The sequence below is a fragment of the Notolepis coatsorum genome (assembly GCF_963971535.1).
Source record: "Notolepis coatsorum genome assembly, chromosome: 15".
NCBI lineage: Eukaryota > Metazoa > Chordata > Actinopteri > Aulopiformes > Paralepididae > Notolepis > Notolepis coatsorum.
The window spans coordinates 64,596,537-64,613,104 of NC_140179.1; the positions used below are offsets into that span (position 1 = coordinate 64,596,537).

Consider the following 16,568-nt stretch of genomic DNA (forward strand, 5'->3'; position numbering starts at 1 on the left):
AGCACACATCACATGGGATCTGACCTCAGAACAGTTCTGATTTGGGCCACTTTCATAATGTGGTCCTAAATCAGATGCAGCTCAGATTTTTTACAAGCGAAGTCATGTGACTTTTACGTCACTCTAGACCAGCGGTACTCAAACTACGGGTCGCGACCCAAAGTGGGGTCGTGGGTAGGTTTAAGTTTAAGTTTATTTGGATCCCCATTAGCCCCATTATTCTTTCTGGGGTCCATAACACGTGGGGTTGCACATTGGCAAGTACATTTAAATAAATCTTTTTTAATGTTCTGGCAACATATTTTGGCTAAATATGCCTTGTTTTATAAATGTGTATTGATAACATAGTGCTGTAATAGAATGTTCTAATAAATATGCATCATCAAGTTCAACAACGTGTGCTTTTAATTTGATATTCCTTAATTCCACGTTGAAATTACGCGATACATTAAGTGTGGGGTCGGCAAAAAAATATCCTAAATAAAACGGGGTCGTGGTATAAATGGCTGTGATGGATTTGATTAAAATAATTATGTTAACAGCCAAACAAAAAATCATATCCGAGCAATAAATGAGAATTGAGCACTCAGGCTGTCAGTGTGAACGCAGCACTAAGGCTGTCAGTGTGAACGCAGCACTAAGGCTGTCAGTGTGAACGCAGCACTAAGACTGTCAGTGTGAACGCAGCACTAAGGCTGTCAGTGTGAACGCAGCACTAAGGCTGTCAGTGTGAACGCAGCACTAAGGCTGTCAGTGTGAACGCAGCACTAAGACTGTCAGTGTGAACGCAGCACTAAGGCTGTCAGTGTGAACGCAGCACTAAGGCTGTCAGTGTGAACGCAGCACTAAGACTGTCAGTGTGAACGCAGCACTAAGGCTGTCAGTGTGAACGCAGCACTAAGACTGTCAGTGTGAACGCAGCACTAAGGCTGTCAGTGTGAACGCAGCACTAGGGCTGTCAGTGTGAACGCAGCACTAAAGCTGTCAGTGTGAACGCAGCACTAAGGCTGTCAGTGTGAACGCAGCACTAAGGCTGTCAGTGTGAACGCAGCACTAAGGCTGTCAGTGTGAACGCAGCACTAAGGCTGTCAGTGTGAACGCAGCACTAAGACTGTCAGTGTGAACGCAGCACTAAGGCTGTCAGTGTGAACGCAGCACTAAGGCTGTCAGTGTGAACGCAGCACTAAGACTGTCAGTGTGGCACTAAGGCTGTCAGTGTGAACGCAGCACTAAGACTGTCAGTGTGAACGCAGCACTAAGGCTGTCAGTGTGAACGCAGCACTAAGACTGTCAGTGTGAACGCAGCACTAAAGCTGTCAGTGTGAACGCAGCACTAAGACTGTCAGTGTGAACGCAGCACTAAGGCTGTCAGTGTGAACGCAGCACTAAGGCTGTCAGTGTGAACGCAGCACTAAGACTGTCAGTGTGAACGCAGCACTAAGGCTGTCAGTGTGAACGCAGCACTAGGGCTGTCAGTGTGAACGCAGCACTAAAGCTGTCAGTGTGAACGCAGCACTAAGGCTGTCAGTGTGAACGCAGCACTAAGGCTGTCAGTGTGAACGCAGCACTAAGGCTGTCAGTGTGAACGCAGCACTAAGACTGTCAGTGTGAACGCAGCACTAAGGCTGTCAGTGTGAACGCAGCACTAAGACTGTCAGTGTGAACGCAGCACTAAGGCTGTCAGTGTGAACGCAGCACTAAGACTGTCAGTGTGGCACTAAGGCTGTCAGTGTGGCACTAAGGCTGTCAGTGTGAACGCAGCACTAAGACTGTCAGTGTGAACGCAGCACTAAGACTGTCAGTGTGAACGCAGCACTAAAGCTGTCAGTGTGAACGCAGCACTAAAGCTGTCAGTGTGAACGCAGCACTAAGGCTGTCAGTGTGAACGCAGCACTAAGGCTGTCAGTGTGAACGCAGCACTAAGGCTGTCAGTGTGAACGCATTACTAAGGCTGTCAGTGTGAACGCAGCACTAAGGCTGTCAGTGTGAACGCAGCACTAAGGCTGTCAGTGTGAACGCAGCACTAAGGCTGTCAGTGTGAACGCAGCACTAAGGCTGTCAGTGTGAACGCAGCACTAAGGCTGTCAGTGTGAACGCAGCCTAAAGAAGCATAAATGAAGCAGTGAGCTGTTTCCATTCCTCATGAAGCGAAGAATAGATTGTTATTTTTCACGGTAGACAGAGCTTCACTCATCTATACAATATGTGCCATTTGGCCATTTTGGATGAAAACAAATCTGTTAATGTATTGAAAAGGCTGTTACTTAATACTTACAAATGCAGTATGCACACAGTACTTCTATAATGCAGTACTTACGCAGTACTTCTATAATGCAGTACTTCTATAATGCAGTACTTCTATAATGCAGTACTTCTATAATGCAGTACTTCTATAATGCAGTACTTCTATAACGCAGTACTTCTATAATGCAGTACTTTTATAACGCAGTTCTATAATGCAGTACTTCTATAATGCAGTACTTCTATAATGCAGTACTTCTATAACGCAGTACTTCTATAATGCAGTACTTCTATAACGCAGTACTTCTATAATGCAGTACTTCTATAACGCAGTACTTCTATAATGCAGTACTTTTATAACGCAGTTCTATAATGCAGTACTTCTATAATGCAGTACTTTTATAACGCAGTTCTATAATGAAGTACTTCTATAATGCAGTACTTTTATAACGCAGTACTTTTATAACGCAGTACTTTTATAACGCAGTACTTTTATAACGCAGTACTATAATGCAGTACTTATACAATGCAGTACTTCTATAATGCAGTACTTTTATAATAAACGTTTCATATTTACTGAAGAGGGCGTTTACTTATGGGACTTCCCACCAGATATGAATCAATAGACACCGTGCTGCAAGCCTAGACTCAAGATAACGATCAAAAACACAACATGAGTGACCCCCAAAACACAACATGAGTGACCCCCAAAACACAACATGAGTGACCCCCAAAACACAAACTGTCCAAGTCTTCTCGCTGCTAGACACAAAGGCCAGAACCTCTGGCAGGAAATTCACAGTTAGCTATGACATCACAACTCATCCATGTCAGGCGTTGAATAACTTTCTGTACAGAACAACTTGGGAAAAAATAAAGTCAAAATAAGACAGGATACCTTTGTCTGGACTTTGGAAAAGCCGTTTTCAATAGTGACATCATCATTTCAACCCCTTCAAGTGCTACAATCTCACAGCGAGAACTGAACATGTCAATAGTGATGTTAACAGTGACAACAAGCCATTGAAAGCTATGGAGTTCTAGAATTCCAAGAGAACATTCCAAAATAATGTACACGTGAAAGGATAAACAATACCCCTTCAAGGAAAGAGTAGGCTTAGTATTGATTATTTTGTATGGTGTATAACTTTAGACATGTCAGATATGTCAGAGAATTGAAGCCGAAGTTTAAGGAATAGTTCTCCAAAATAATCATATTTAGATTTCTTTGGATCAATTAGGCTACTGAACGTCACTGAGAGGCCATGCTTATCTAGAACAGCCCCTGTGAAAGCTCTACTGTTACACAGCTAACAACATGCACCTTAACATGCACCAGAGCATTGATGGATTATCTTTATAGTTAATGATAATACCTTTTTGACCACTTCATAGATAGTAAGGGGGAAGACTGAGCGGTTTCATAAAGCTTTGGTCGTTATTGTTACGATCAATTTCCTGTGGCGGGGTCCGTAAAATATGTAATTTCATATTACTGCTCTTCGTTATAGCCATTCCCCCAGCTGTGCTACCAATAATAAACCCAGTTTCTTTCATAATGCATAAATACTAAAGACGTTGTAATTGGTCTCATTTAAAACGTCCCAGAGCGCCTAAAGGATTTAAGTTTTCCTTCGCGGGGCGAGCAGTATACCATACAGTGCTTCAGCTATGGGTTTTTAATGTCTGTAGTAAACGGTAAAATAAGCCTGTAGTTTGTCTTTGGGGGGCAGTGAGGAACGGAGGAGCCTCAGAACAGCTGGGATCAGGGAGGCTGCCGCTGGAGAGAAAGTGTCTGAACAACATGGCAGTATATCGGGGAAAACACGAGGCTCTTAACGTTTACAACCAGGAGCGCCGTGATGGGCTGTTGTTAAATGGACATGTCCTTCTAGGCAAATTCAATGTCATAATGTTACAGCGGGATATGTATGGATTAGGCCACGCCTCCATCCGCTGGGTTCCTGGACATTGTTGGTGTTGGCTGGATGTCAGTTCTCTCTGCTGATGTTCGAGTCACCAGGGGACACACGCACGCGCACGCACACACACACACACACACACACACACACACACACACACACACACACACACACACACACACACACACACACACACACACACACACACTCACTCACTTAGAGGGGAAATGTGTTTTGGCAACGTGACAGCTGTTACTAACAGTAATCCGATCTGCAGTAAAAAAGAAAAGAAAAGAAAGAGGTTTACAAGAAGAGGACATTGGGCCAAGACTGTAAGTGGACACCGTGCAACAGATAGTAATCATAAAGTTTTATTCTGAATATACTGTATTTGCACATGAGTAAACACATTGTTCTCCGTCCCAGAATTATGAACGGTATTCTTTTTTTCTTTATTTTCGGTTGAGAACAAAAAACAGTATAGTACAAATTTGTTTACAACTCAAGGACAACGATTGGGGAGAACCGAGTTACATGAAAGTGTAACATATTTAAAGCACAATCGAGGGAGATCGACAGAGAAGCCCTCTAAGGCCCTCTGGTGAGGGTCGGTCTGATGGACAGACCCACCAATGGCTTGCCTTAAAAACGTCAGGCAGAGAGAGAGAGAGATTGGCTGACAGGCCTGCCAATCATCATCTGCCAGAGAGAGAGTGGCGGCAGGTAACAGAGTACAACACACATTAACTGTTTCACTGCCACACCACAACGGGTTAACCGTCTGTAGTGTGATAGTAAAGGGTTAAACTTCTGTAGTGTGGTAGTGAAAGGGTTAAGCAGTCCTCCAGAAGAAAATAAAAGTCGTCTAACCCACACAAGAGCACCGACAGCATGAAAAACACGTCCAATCACATCGATAATATAGTAATCCTGAGGTGACAGCATCTGATTTGAGCACTTTAAAGAGTGGCATGGGGCATCTGGAACCATACTTATCACACCTCTCATAGTAGGAGCAGCTCCTACTGATCTAGGATCACTGCTCGGGTCACATGACCTCTCATTATGAGTTATGAACCAATCAGGTCTCAGATCAGCCCTCCTATTTTCAGATGCTCAATATACAGTATATATACAGGTTGCCCCGATAACAATGGAGCTAATGTCTTGATTTGTCCGTCCCCCGGGCTGGGAGGATCACGGAGGCTCCAAGCCTCGTCTCGAGTGTCGGGACAACCTCTGACGTTCTGTTCTCCCCCTCTGACTCATTCACTATCAGTGCAATACACAGCGGAGCTCGTGTTGGCTGAATACGGGTGCTTGACGTATCTCTAATCGATCAGACGGATCGAGTACTGTGTTCAACCCCTACACTGACCCATTTTGGTTTCCTTTTCCCCCCCAGGCCAACCCAGACCAGGGTGGAACCAAATGCTGTCTCCCCAAGATAAAGGCAGTAATAGCTGGTCAGATCATATCATATCATATCATATCATATCATGAACAAACGTCAGACACCCAGAATATTATGCTTCCCCAAACATCACACACAAAGCAGGAGCACACAGGATTTGTTTTTTACGGCCACTACCATGCAGCACAGGAAAAACATTTATGAGACTTGCATTTTTTCTTTTCTTTTTCAGAATTGTTAACATTGCATAAACGTTTTTATTACGATAATAGGTTAATAGGTTTCCCTATATAGAGTAAGAGAGTCCTATGGCACTTGATAATTTTGTGAGTGTTAGTAAATATCGAGGATTGTAAATATCGAGTTAGTTTCACCACGTTGTATTTTGTCTGAATATTCTAAAGGTGGGAGGACAACATTGAAACAACCAGTACGGGCCCGTAAAGTGCGCAGTAAAGTGCGCCTCAAACCACAAGTAAAGTTAGAGACATGGTAGCGGTTCAGTGGTCGCGCCCCAGTTTTGCAACATTATAAGACTAGTGAAACAAGCGTAGCTTTTTAAAACTCGGGTTCAGAAAAGACATTCCTCACTGTGTTCTGGGGAAGGGGGCGGAAAGAAATAAAAGTTCTGAGTTTATTGAATGTGATGCAAGAATGTAATTGTTAATTATAACTTACGTAACGGTTATGAAAGGGGGAGGGAGGAGTCGCCAATGTTAGCGCGGACCACACAGCAATCATGTGGTCTTCCCCCTTTCACACACCACTGACAGTGTGGTTGCTTGCAAACATGCGTCACAGTCTTTTGAGGGAAATGGTGACTGACTCCAGCCAGGTTTCCAGGGAGGTTCATGTCCTGGCAGTCCTCTGATCGCAAACTAATGAGGTATTACGGAAAATTCTGTGAATTGTCGGAAACGTTGATTGTTGATTTTTTTCTTCAATTGTCAATCGACAATTAATTACCAGATTGCACAGTTTCTGAGCAAAGAACAACCTACATTTCCCAACAGAATAATATGATTTGAGATCCAGTCAGTTATGAGCAAGGACATTTGCCCCTTCAGAATTGTAGGCTTTTACAAACACCACTCCCATTGATTACTAATGGAGATTCCTGTTTTCCCGCTCTTTCTTCTCGTGTCTTTTACATCCTTTATATAACACTTAAATAAATAAATAAACAAACAAACCAAACACATAGCATATCATTTACATATTGTAAATATCTATCTTCAGACCTTTGTAAATACATGATTTATTTTTAGCCCATCGTGAAATTAATAAACTTATTGCGGGGGGGGGGGGGCTGATTTGTAGCTTCCAGATTTGGTCCTGTATAATAATAATTTGAGACACATTCTCGTAATTTCTAATGTTTTTTGGCAGCTTTTTTGTTCTCATTCTGGAGGAATGAGTTTCATTGATGAGTTAGTTGAAAACTTTTTTTATTTTATTTTTTATATATATAAATAAAAACGAGCCATACTCGACCAAGAAAAATCTATACGAAATTATTAAACATCACACCTACATGATGTTTTCACACTTAAAAAGTAAGATGTGTGTGTTTGTTTCAATTGCTACCACTCAACAAGGCACGCCAAAAAAATGGCCAAACTTAAATATATGCACATGAACATTATGCAATGAAATACAGTTGTAGAGATATTTACCGTCTACCCATGGATTATGATTAGAATATGCTACATAGTGCAGTGCAAGGGGACAGTTCTGCTGTTCTATCTGTGACACTGAAGAGTTGTAGCCTGAAGACAACTGTTCTGAACAGTGTATTATTGTTTGAACTGTAACTGTAACTGTAAAGAAAAGTGACAGTAGTGAGCACAAATACAATATTTTGTACCAAATGTCAAATACAAATTCCTGTACCCCTCATTCATTTTCTAATAAAATAGATGCAAATATTGATACTAAAACCAAGTTAAAAAAGTAGCATGCTGTCTTGACCCTTTAGTTAAAAAAAATAAAATAAAAAAAACCCAGATAAATAGTTAAATAAATAAATAATACACTTCCTTCAAGTCAGTAGCTACACAGGTAAATAAACAGAGCTAAAGGGTTTGTCAGACTCCACATGGCACTAGGGTTTCTGTCCAAGGAGCACACACACCACAGGCCCGCCAAGTTCCCCTTGATTGGTTAAAAGTGCGCTTTTGGCAACAAAGGTTTGATTGGAGCAGTTTTGACACCAAGGCGGGAGAACCAGAGACACTGACCAGTCGTGATCAGGGTGGATGGTTGAGTGACACGCTGATAAAGGTCCTCAGGCTTGGGACACATGGCAGTTGAAGGGTTGGCTTTTCGAGCACAAACATACGAATGAAGGAGATCTCACGGCACATCACTGGTATCTACAAGAGGGAACGCGAGTGTGACGGTACAAGGTGCTGCATACTGTCAAACCCTCAGAGACATAAAGAACTGCTGGGAAACGGTCTTCAAAAAGAAGACAAAGTGAACATTACAACCAACACCCTCAATTAGGCTCCAAAATATCTACGGATTTTACATTTGAGTCTTGTTGCAATGTCAAAAAAACTAACTGAACCACACAATTATAAACACCAAATAACTAGCCACTGCAAATAATTTCCAAATCAATTTAGTAAATGATATAACATATGATTGCGAGGGGCACCGCTGGTTCTGGCAGTGTTGAATAAAACTGCTGAATTGAGAAACCAGCATTCCCCCTGGCTCTGTAAGGCAGTCCAACCTGTAATTTCCATGTTGGATGTAAAGCCAAAGACAGTTCAAAAGTCGCCAATCAGCAATCCTCTCTGGCTTCCGCTAATCTCAGACGGCTGAGGTCTGTAGTGGGAGCGGATGAAGAGGGTCAAGTTCTCGCTTATCGTTCCTTATCTTCCGACAGACAGTTCAGCTTTCCTCATCCCGTGGTGAGACGAGGAAACCCCTGGAGAAACGCAGGTATCAGTAAGAAGTGACTGAGGAAACCCCTGTAGAAACGCAGGTATCAGTAAGAAGTGACTGAGGAACCCCTGGAGAAACGCAGGTATCAGTAAGAAGTGACTGAGGAACCCCTGGAGAGACGCAGGTATCAGTAAGAAGTGACTGGCAGGACGTCTCCATCTGCTTGTTTCGAGTTTTCAGGTATTTGATGCCGTTTCAGGCGGCAGCTTTGCATGGTGGTTGGCCGAGGTGGGGGGAAGGGTGTGGGGGGCACCTGGAGAGGTCAAAAAGGTCATGAGGGGACAATGTGGTGTCTGGAGCCAATCACAAGCCAGAGCAGGGCCAGCTGGAGCGCCGCCATTGGCCAGACGGAGGGGCTGAGGCTGGATGTCCCGCCACACTCAAAGTCGTCCTCCTGTGACAAACAGAGACGGTGATTAGTCATTGCCCTTATCTCAAACCCTGCCCCTTTTTCTTGATCCTCCAATCACAACTGTTGCCCTGTTGTGATTGGAGGATCAAGAAAAAAGGGTGGGGTTTGAGATAGGTCAATTAATATAAACCAAGTTATAAACCCCTGCTAAAACTATGAAGGGCTTGAGTTTACCTTCATTTAACTACATGGCTTGTGTATATGTATGTGACTAATAAATATCTTGAATCTTGAGTTGATGTTATTCACAACTGAAGCTTTAACGTCTGATGCATTTTACAACACTGAAAGTCTAAAGAGGAAACTGTGTGCAGAGAATTTGGATGTTTATATCAGAACAAACAATATTATTGGTACATTCTAAACACTACTACTACAAGAGGCAGAATGGGGCTCCCTTAAAAGGGAACTATGCCCAATGTTCATACATATAATTCCTGTGGTCGTAGACAGTACACAGATATTACCCTCTCTCTCCCACATCCAAAAACCAGACTGCTAAACCTCAAACGTGGGATGTCACCAAGTGTAACGTCTGAAACTGCTCCACAGACTATGAATTGGGAAAGATTTTATAGCTGACACTGAGAGCACTCAGGGGAAAGTTCATAAGTACATTTTCCGTTTCAGATCTGAGACCACAACTATAGAATAAAGCTCATTTGGATATACAAAAAATTTAAAATGTCTGTAGGATCTACAAAATCAGTCTCCCATTCACTGTCAATGGAGCAGCTCCAGACTTTATACCTGATGACATCACAAGTTTGATTCTTCCTCCTCGGGTTTATTGCTTTGGGAGAGAGCTTATGTTCACAAATATTGGTCTTAGGTCATGGAAACATATTCAAATATTTTATTTGAGTGTTTTTTCTCCGTATTCTAGTTACTGTAAATACACGTTATATACAAAGTTATGGAACATTAAAAGAATATTGCAAGCATGTATGATGTGTCAGGGTCAAATAGGGAGCAAAGGAGGTCTGTGTTAGCTGGCGTCTGGCTAGATTAGTAGGCAGATGTCAGTACGGATGGACACTAGAGTCTATTAACTGAGACAAGAAAAGATAGATGGACAAAGACACAAGGAGCACAGTAAAAAGAGAGAGAGAGAGAGAGAGAGAGAGAGAGAGAGAGAGAGAGAGTGAGAGTGAGAGTGAGAGAGAGAGTTCAAAGTAAGGAGTGATGGAGAAAGTGATGGCAAGTGACAGGAAGACAGATATGGCCAAGTCTAGGAGAGGGAGGGAGGAGAAAGCACGACGGTAGAAGAAAAGAAAAAGACAAACAGGTGAAATGGAGAAGGAGGTAGAGAAAGAAGACATGTGACAGAGAGAAGGAGGTAGAGAAAGAAGAAGACATGTGACAGAGAGAAGGAGGTAGAGAAAGAAGAAGACATGTGACAGAGAGAAGGAGGTAGAGAAAGAAGAAGACATGTGACAGAGAGAAGGAGGTAGAGAAAGAAGACATGTGACAGAAGCCACACGCACTGGACTGCTGACCTTAACTGCACAAATGGACGGGCTGTATGTAAGAAAATTAGAGTATGAAAATGAATGAAGAGAGAGAGAGAGAGAGAGAGAGAGAGAGAGAGAGAGAGAGAGAGAGAGAGAGAGAGAGAGAGAGAGATAGAGAGAGAGAAAGAGAGAGAGAGAGAAAGACAGAGAGAGAGATAGAGAGAGAAGGAGAGGAAAGGCAGAGAGATAGAGAGAGAGGAGAGAGAGAGAGAGGAGCGAGCGAGAGAGAGCGAGAGAGAGAGTGAGAGAGATATATGGAGAGAGAGGAGATAGATAGAGAGATACAGAGAGATAGAGAGAGAGATAGAGAGAGGAGAGAGATAGAGAGAGATAGAGAGAGGAGAGAGAGATAGAGAGAGATATATAGAGAGAGAGGAGAGAGAGATAGATATAGAGATAGATATATATATATATAGAGAGAGATATATAGATATATATATATATAGAAAGAGAGAGAGAGAGAGAGAGAGAGAGAGAGAGAGAGAGAGAGAGAGAGAGAGAGAGAGAGAGAGAGAGAGAGAGGAGAGAGAGATAGAGAGATAGAGAGATAGAGAGAGAGAGAGAGAGAGAGAGAGAGAGAGAGAGAGAGAGAGAGAGAGAGAGAGAGAGAGAGAGAGAGAGAGAGAGAGAGAGAGAGCTTGATGGGACTGACCCGAGGCAGCACATGAACAGTGGCAGCAGTAACAAGAGCAGGGAGGAGGCCAATGGAGAGCCTGCGCTCCTCCGACACATGGCCTCATCCTAACCATCAACAGCCAATCAAACAGCGAGGGGGGGGGGACAAGGAAACAAGAGAGAGAGAAAAAGAAAGAGAATCGTGCAGTAAAACATTCCACGGTTAGCAAGTTAGAAAATCATAGTCAAGTCAAAGAGATAGAAAAGTCAGAAAAAAAACAGATTAACCCTTTCACTACCACACTACAGAAGGTCAACCCTTTACTATCACACTACTGACGGTTATCCGTCTGTAGTGTAACCTTCTGTAGTGTGGTAGTGAAAGGCTTAACCCTTTGTCGTGTGGCAGTGAAAGGGTTAAGTAACAGATAACGCAGTGAGAGACAGACAGGAGCATCCACTCAACAGAGGTGTGTGCGTGTGTATGTGTGGTGTCGGGTGTATATGGATATATGTGTATATGGGTATGTGTATGTGAGGGAGAGTGCATGTGTGCATGTGTGTGAATTAATGAGTAAGAGACAGTGCAAGCACAACAATTAATTCATAAAACCAAGAAACTTGCCACTGGAAAAAATACTACAGAGTGAAAACAAACAAAGGCCTTCAAGCGCAGAGATTTCACACGCAAAGGACTCTCATCGCTCGTCCACGTTTGTTTGCCCTTCTAACTCTCCAGTCAAATACCAGTCCATCCTTTGTGTCGGCGTAGGAAATCTGTGCACACACTGTGGCCAAGAGTTAACCCTTTCACTGCCACACGACAGAAGGTTAACCCTTTACTATCACACAACCGACGGCAATGCTCCATCATTAGCATCATTAGCCGCGGAGCTAATGATGGAGCATCGCCGTCGGTTGTGTGATAGTAAAGGGCTAACCTTCTGTATTGTCACAGTGAAAGGGTTAACCGGTTGTCGCGTGGCAGTGAAAGGGTTAAGAGAGAGGCAGGCATTTTGAGTAGAAGCGTCAACACAACAGTGTTACAGTAGCCTAGGCACAAAGACAAGCTCATGCAGGATGTAAACATATTAGTGAGTTAATGATGAAACATGTAGGATTCCTTAAGTCACAGATTTATTTAAAGTTTTTTTTGTAATTATTACTTATTCTAAATCACTGACAGGTTCGATTTGCTCGCTTTCATATCACAGCCGGGCAATAAACATAGACTGAAATTAACTTTTGATCTCCTCGGCAACAGTACATCATGTAACTTTAGTTTACTTACTCAGAAGCATTTTATATTAACCTAAGGATAAGATCTGGGCCACTTACGGTTACGGTATTTGTCAAACACTTGCACTGAAGTTGTTGAAATGGTCTAACTTCTCAAAATGTCAATGGAGAGTCTGTGTGTTTACTGGGGGACGACATCTTGATTAGAACGTAACATTTGTTCTTTGCGCTCCAAGTCGCATTTGATTCATCATGGCAGTGCCCAGTAAACAGATTCATCATGGCAGCAGCCCAGTAAACAGATTCATCATGGCAGTGCCCAGTAAACAGATTCATCATGGCAGCAGCCCAGTAAACAGATTCATCATGGCAGTGCCCAGTAAACAGATTCATCATGGCAGAGCCCAGTAAACAGATTCATCATGGCAGAGCCCAGTAAACAGATTCATCATGGCAGAGCCCAGTAAACAGATTCATCATGGCAGTGCCCAGTAAACAGATTCATCATGGCAGTGCCCAGTAAACAGATTCATCATGGCAGTGCCCAGTAAACAGATTCATCATGGCAGTGCCCAGTAAACAGATTCATCATGGCAGTGCCCAGTAAACAGATTCATCATGGCAGTGCCCAGTAAACAGATTCATCATGGCAGAGCCCAGTAAACAGATTCATCATGGCAGAGCCCAGTAAACAGATTCATCATGGCAGTGCCCAGTAAACAGATTCGTCATGGCAGTGCCCAGTAAACAGATTCATCATGGCAGTGCCCAGTAAACAGATTCATCATGGCAGTGCCCAGTAAACAGATTCATCATGGCAGAGCCCAGTAAACAGATTCATCGTGGCAGTGCCCAGTAGACAGATTCATCATGGCAGAGCCCAGTAAACAGATTCATCGTGGCAGAGCCCAGTAAACAGATTCATCGTGGCAGAGACCAGTAAACAGATTCATCATGGCAGAGCCCAGTAAACAGATTCATCATGGCAGAGCCCAGTAAACAGATTCATCATGGCAGAGCCCAGTAAACAGATTCATCATGGCAGAGCCCAGTAAACAGATTCATCATGGCAGTGCCCAGTAAACAGATTCATCATGGCAGAGCCCAGTAAACAGATTCATCATGGCAGAGCCCAGTAAACAGATTCATCATGGCAGAGCCCAGTAAACAGATTCATCATGGCAGTGCCCAGTAAACAGATTCATCATGGCAGAGCCCAGTAAACAGATTCATCGTGGCAGTGCCCAGTAAACAGATTCATCATGGCAGAGCCCAGTAAACAGATTCATCATGGCAGAGCCCAGTAAACAGATTCATCGTGGCAGTGCCCAGTAAACAGATTCATCATGGCAGAGCCCAGTAAACAGATTCATCGTGGCAGTGCCCAGTAAACAGATTCATCATGGCAGAGCCCAGTAAACAGATACATCGTGGCAGCGCCCAGTAAAAAGACAGACACTCCATTTAAAATGTGAGAATTTGGACCAGTTCAACAACTGTTGTTGAAAAAAGTGTTTGACAAATAAGTGGCCCAGGTTTTATGTTTAGGTTAATATAAAATGCTTCTGATTAAGTAAAATTAAATGGCATGATGTACCATCGCCCGGGATATCTAATGTTCATTTCAGTCTATGTTAATTTGATATGAAGCTAGCAAAGCGTAATGGTACATATATATATACAGGGGTGTAAAAAGTACCCAGAATTATACTTAAGTGAAAGTATGGGTACCGTCTCAAAATCGTACTCAAGTAAAAGTCAGAGTATCTGGCTAAAAAACACATTTGAGTAAAAGTCTAAAAGTTTCTACTTTTAAATGTACGTAAGTACTAAAAAGTAGCAGGTGTTCAAAGATCTCCGCTTTCTAGTCTTGCACAAGGACCAATCAGCATGGGTATGGGCGGGTTAATTTTTCATTGATGGGGATTTGATGGGCTGTTTTTAAATAAAGCGTGGCCGCAGGATTAATAACGTTAACGTTAGTTCGGCCAGAGAAACTAACATACAAATTAAAGTTGTTGGACCTGCGAGATTTCTACTTTGTATTTTGTAGGTCTGCATTTTAAATGTAAGGAGTAAAAAGTATGTTTTCTTTCCTCTTAAATGTAATTGAGTAAAAGTACAACTACATACAAACCTAATAATACTTGAGTAAAGTACAAATACCCAAAAACAGTACTTAAGTATTGTAACGAAGTACAAGTACTCAAGTACTTTACACCCCTGCATATATATATATATATATATATATATAACAGCAGCTGTCCCCGTGTTGCTGCTATTCTCTTCCAGCTGGACCTGTGGGTGCAAAGCCTACAACACGCAACATGAGAATCCTACATGTGGCACCTTTTCAAAATGAATTTTCACCCGTAAATATGGACCATTAATTGCTTGTGTGAATTTAGCTGCTTCTGAAGAACACGTGAAAGCAGAGAAAACGCCACGAGGTCGACTTACGTTGTCAGTGTTGTCGAAACAGTCCGATGGACCTTTCCGGTATCTCGGGTTCTTAGCCAGCTCGCAGGCATTCGGACCATTAGCTTAATAAATACTCAATTCAGGAAAAGTGCACCAATGGTTCCAATTACCTCATGCGCAATGGTTACATAATGTTGCCACCTTTGATTACCGTAAAGGCTGATGAAAAATCACAAAAGACACTTTTCCTGGAAGGGTCCAATTGACCTGTAGGAGCACAACGACCCCAACCCCCCGTTTCCCTGTGTTGTGCTGCCGTTTCCAATCACTCTGTTCCCATTAGACTTGCTCTGTAATGGACCACAGCCCTTGTGTGTTTGGAGGAACATGATGGATTTGTTTGTAAGCTTTCCAGCTGAATACAGGAGAACCCTGGCAAGACAGCAGCTGAACACAACCTGGCCAGACAGCAGCTGATGAATACAGGTTCTCATTTCTCTCATTTCCGGAGAGAAGCCCACCTTCCAACAACACTGTAGGATTCAGGTTTAGATGTAAATGAGTGAAAAATAAACTAAAAACAATGGTAATTATCAAGACAGTATAGGGAACATAATCCTACTTGATAAGAACGAGGAAAGAACCTTCCTGTGTTGTGTTTCCCCTCAGTTTCAGTGTATTTGGTAAGAGATTCGTATTATGGTCAAATTACATACAGTACGCAACAAGGTTGATACATTGCTGACATACCCCTTGGTGTAAACTCATTCCTTAAACACCCACTTCACCACCTGGATGTTTTTCAAGTGGCAGAATGGATAAGACTGTGGTATTTATGCTTTTTATATTTACCCCTTACTTTTGGTGTATTATATATAGCTGGAGGTGCGTGTGGCATGTCTGCAGAGTTACAGAGTTAATCCAAAGTCAACTCCAAAGGGAGTTATTATCTCTGACTAAAAACACTGTTCCTGAACTGCTTGAAATGCTTTGTTTGCAGTCCAGCCCTTTCTTCTGTTACACGTCATTATGTAACACAAGATCCCTTCTAGTGCTAGTGACCACCCCGTTACACGTCATTATGTAACACAAGATCTCTTCTAGTGCTAGTGACCACCCCGTTACACGTCATTATGTAACACAAGATCCCTTCTAGTGCTAGTGACCACCCCGTTACACGTCATTATGTAACACAAGATCCCTGCTAGTGCTAGGGACCACCCCGTTACACATACTGCTTGACGAGGACATACACGTTAAAGGATAAAAAAAGGATTTACATGTCAGAAAATGACAAATGGAAGATACTATTATGAGAATGGGAAAGTATTGCCATTCCAGTTGATGGCTGTGGTCTGTACTGGTCTGTACTGGTCTGTACTGGTCTGTACTGGTCTGTAATGGGTAGAAACAGAGTGGTGCTAACACTGCCAGCGTTTGAAGTTTGATTCCCACTGGGGGGCCACCCATGCTGAAGAATGCATGCACTCATGGATAAAGTCATCTATCAAATGGCCTTATATGGTGTGATGTCTATGGACTCCGTTAGCTGAAGGATACAGGGCTGTTCGTCTTGTATCAGCGGCTTGGTGTCACATGACTGACAGTGGTGCTTTGCGTCTGCGATGATGAAGACCAGGTTCGTCTTGGGCAGTTTCTCAGCGTGGAAGATCCTGAAGAAGAGATGTCAGAAACGGGAGAAGCAGTGAGATTAATATGCGGGGAAAAGTGGCGTGACGGCCTTGGGCTGTAATCCTCCTGGACAAACTGCTGCCACTGCACGCGGCCTAACCTCTGTCCGAGGTTTGTTTGAGTCAATCACATCATACTCATTG

The 16,568-nt window shown here is 42.9% G+C and overlaps 1 protein-coding gene across 1 annotated transcript in view; it reads right to left on the bottom strand.

Moving 5' to 3' along the window:
- Positions 1-4,605: 4,605 nt before the first annotated feature.
- Positions 4,606-16,568, bottom strand: part of LOC311241382 (voltage-dependent calcium channel subunit alpha-2/delta-1-like) — a 334,844-nt gene continuing 322,881 nt past the window's right edge. The window contains 3 exon segments of the mRNA XM_084330186.1: positions 4,606-8,926; positions 14,773-14,855; positions 16,294-16,406. Of these exon segments, the coding sequence (XP_084186312.1) occupies positions 8,804-8,926; positions 14,773-14,855; positions 16,294-16,406 (319 nt within the window). The 3' untranslated portion in view covers positions 4,606-8,803.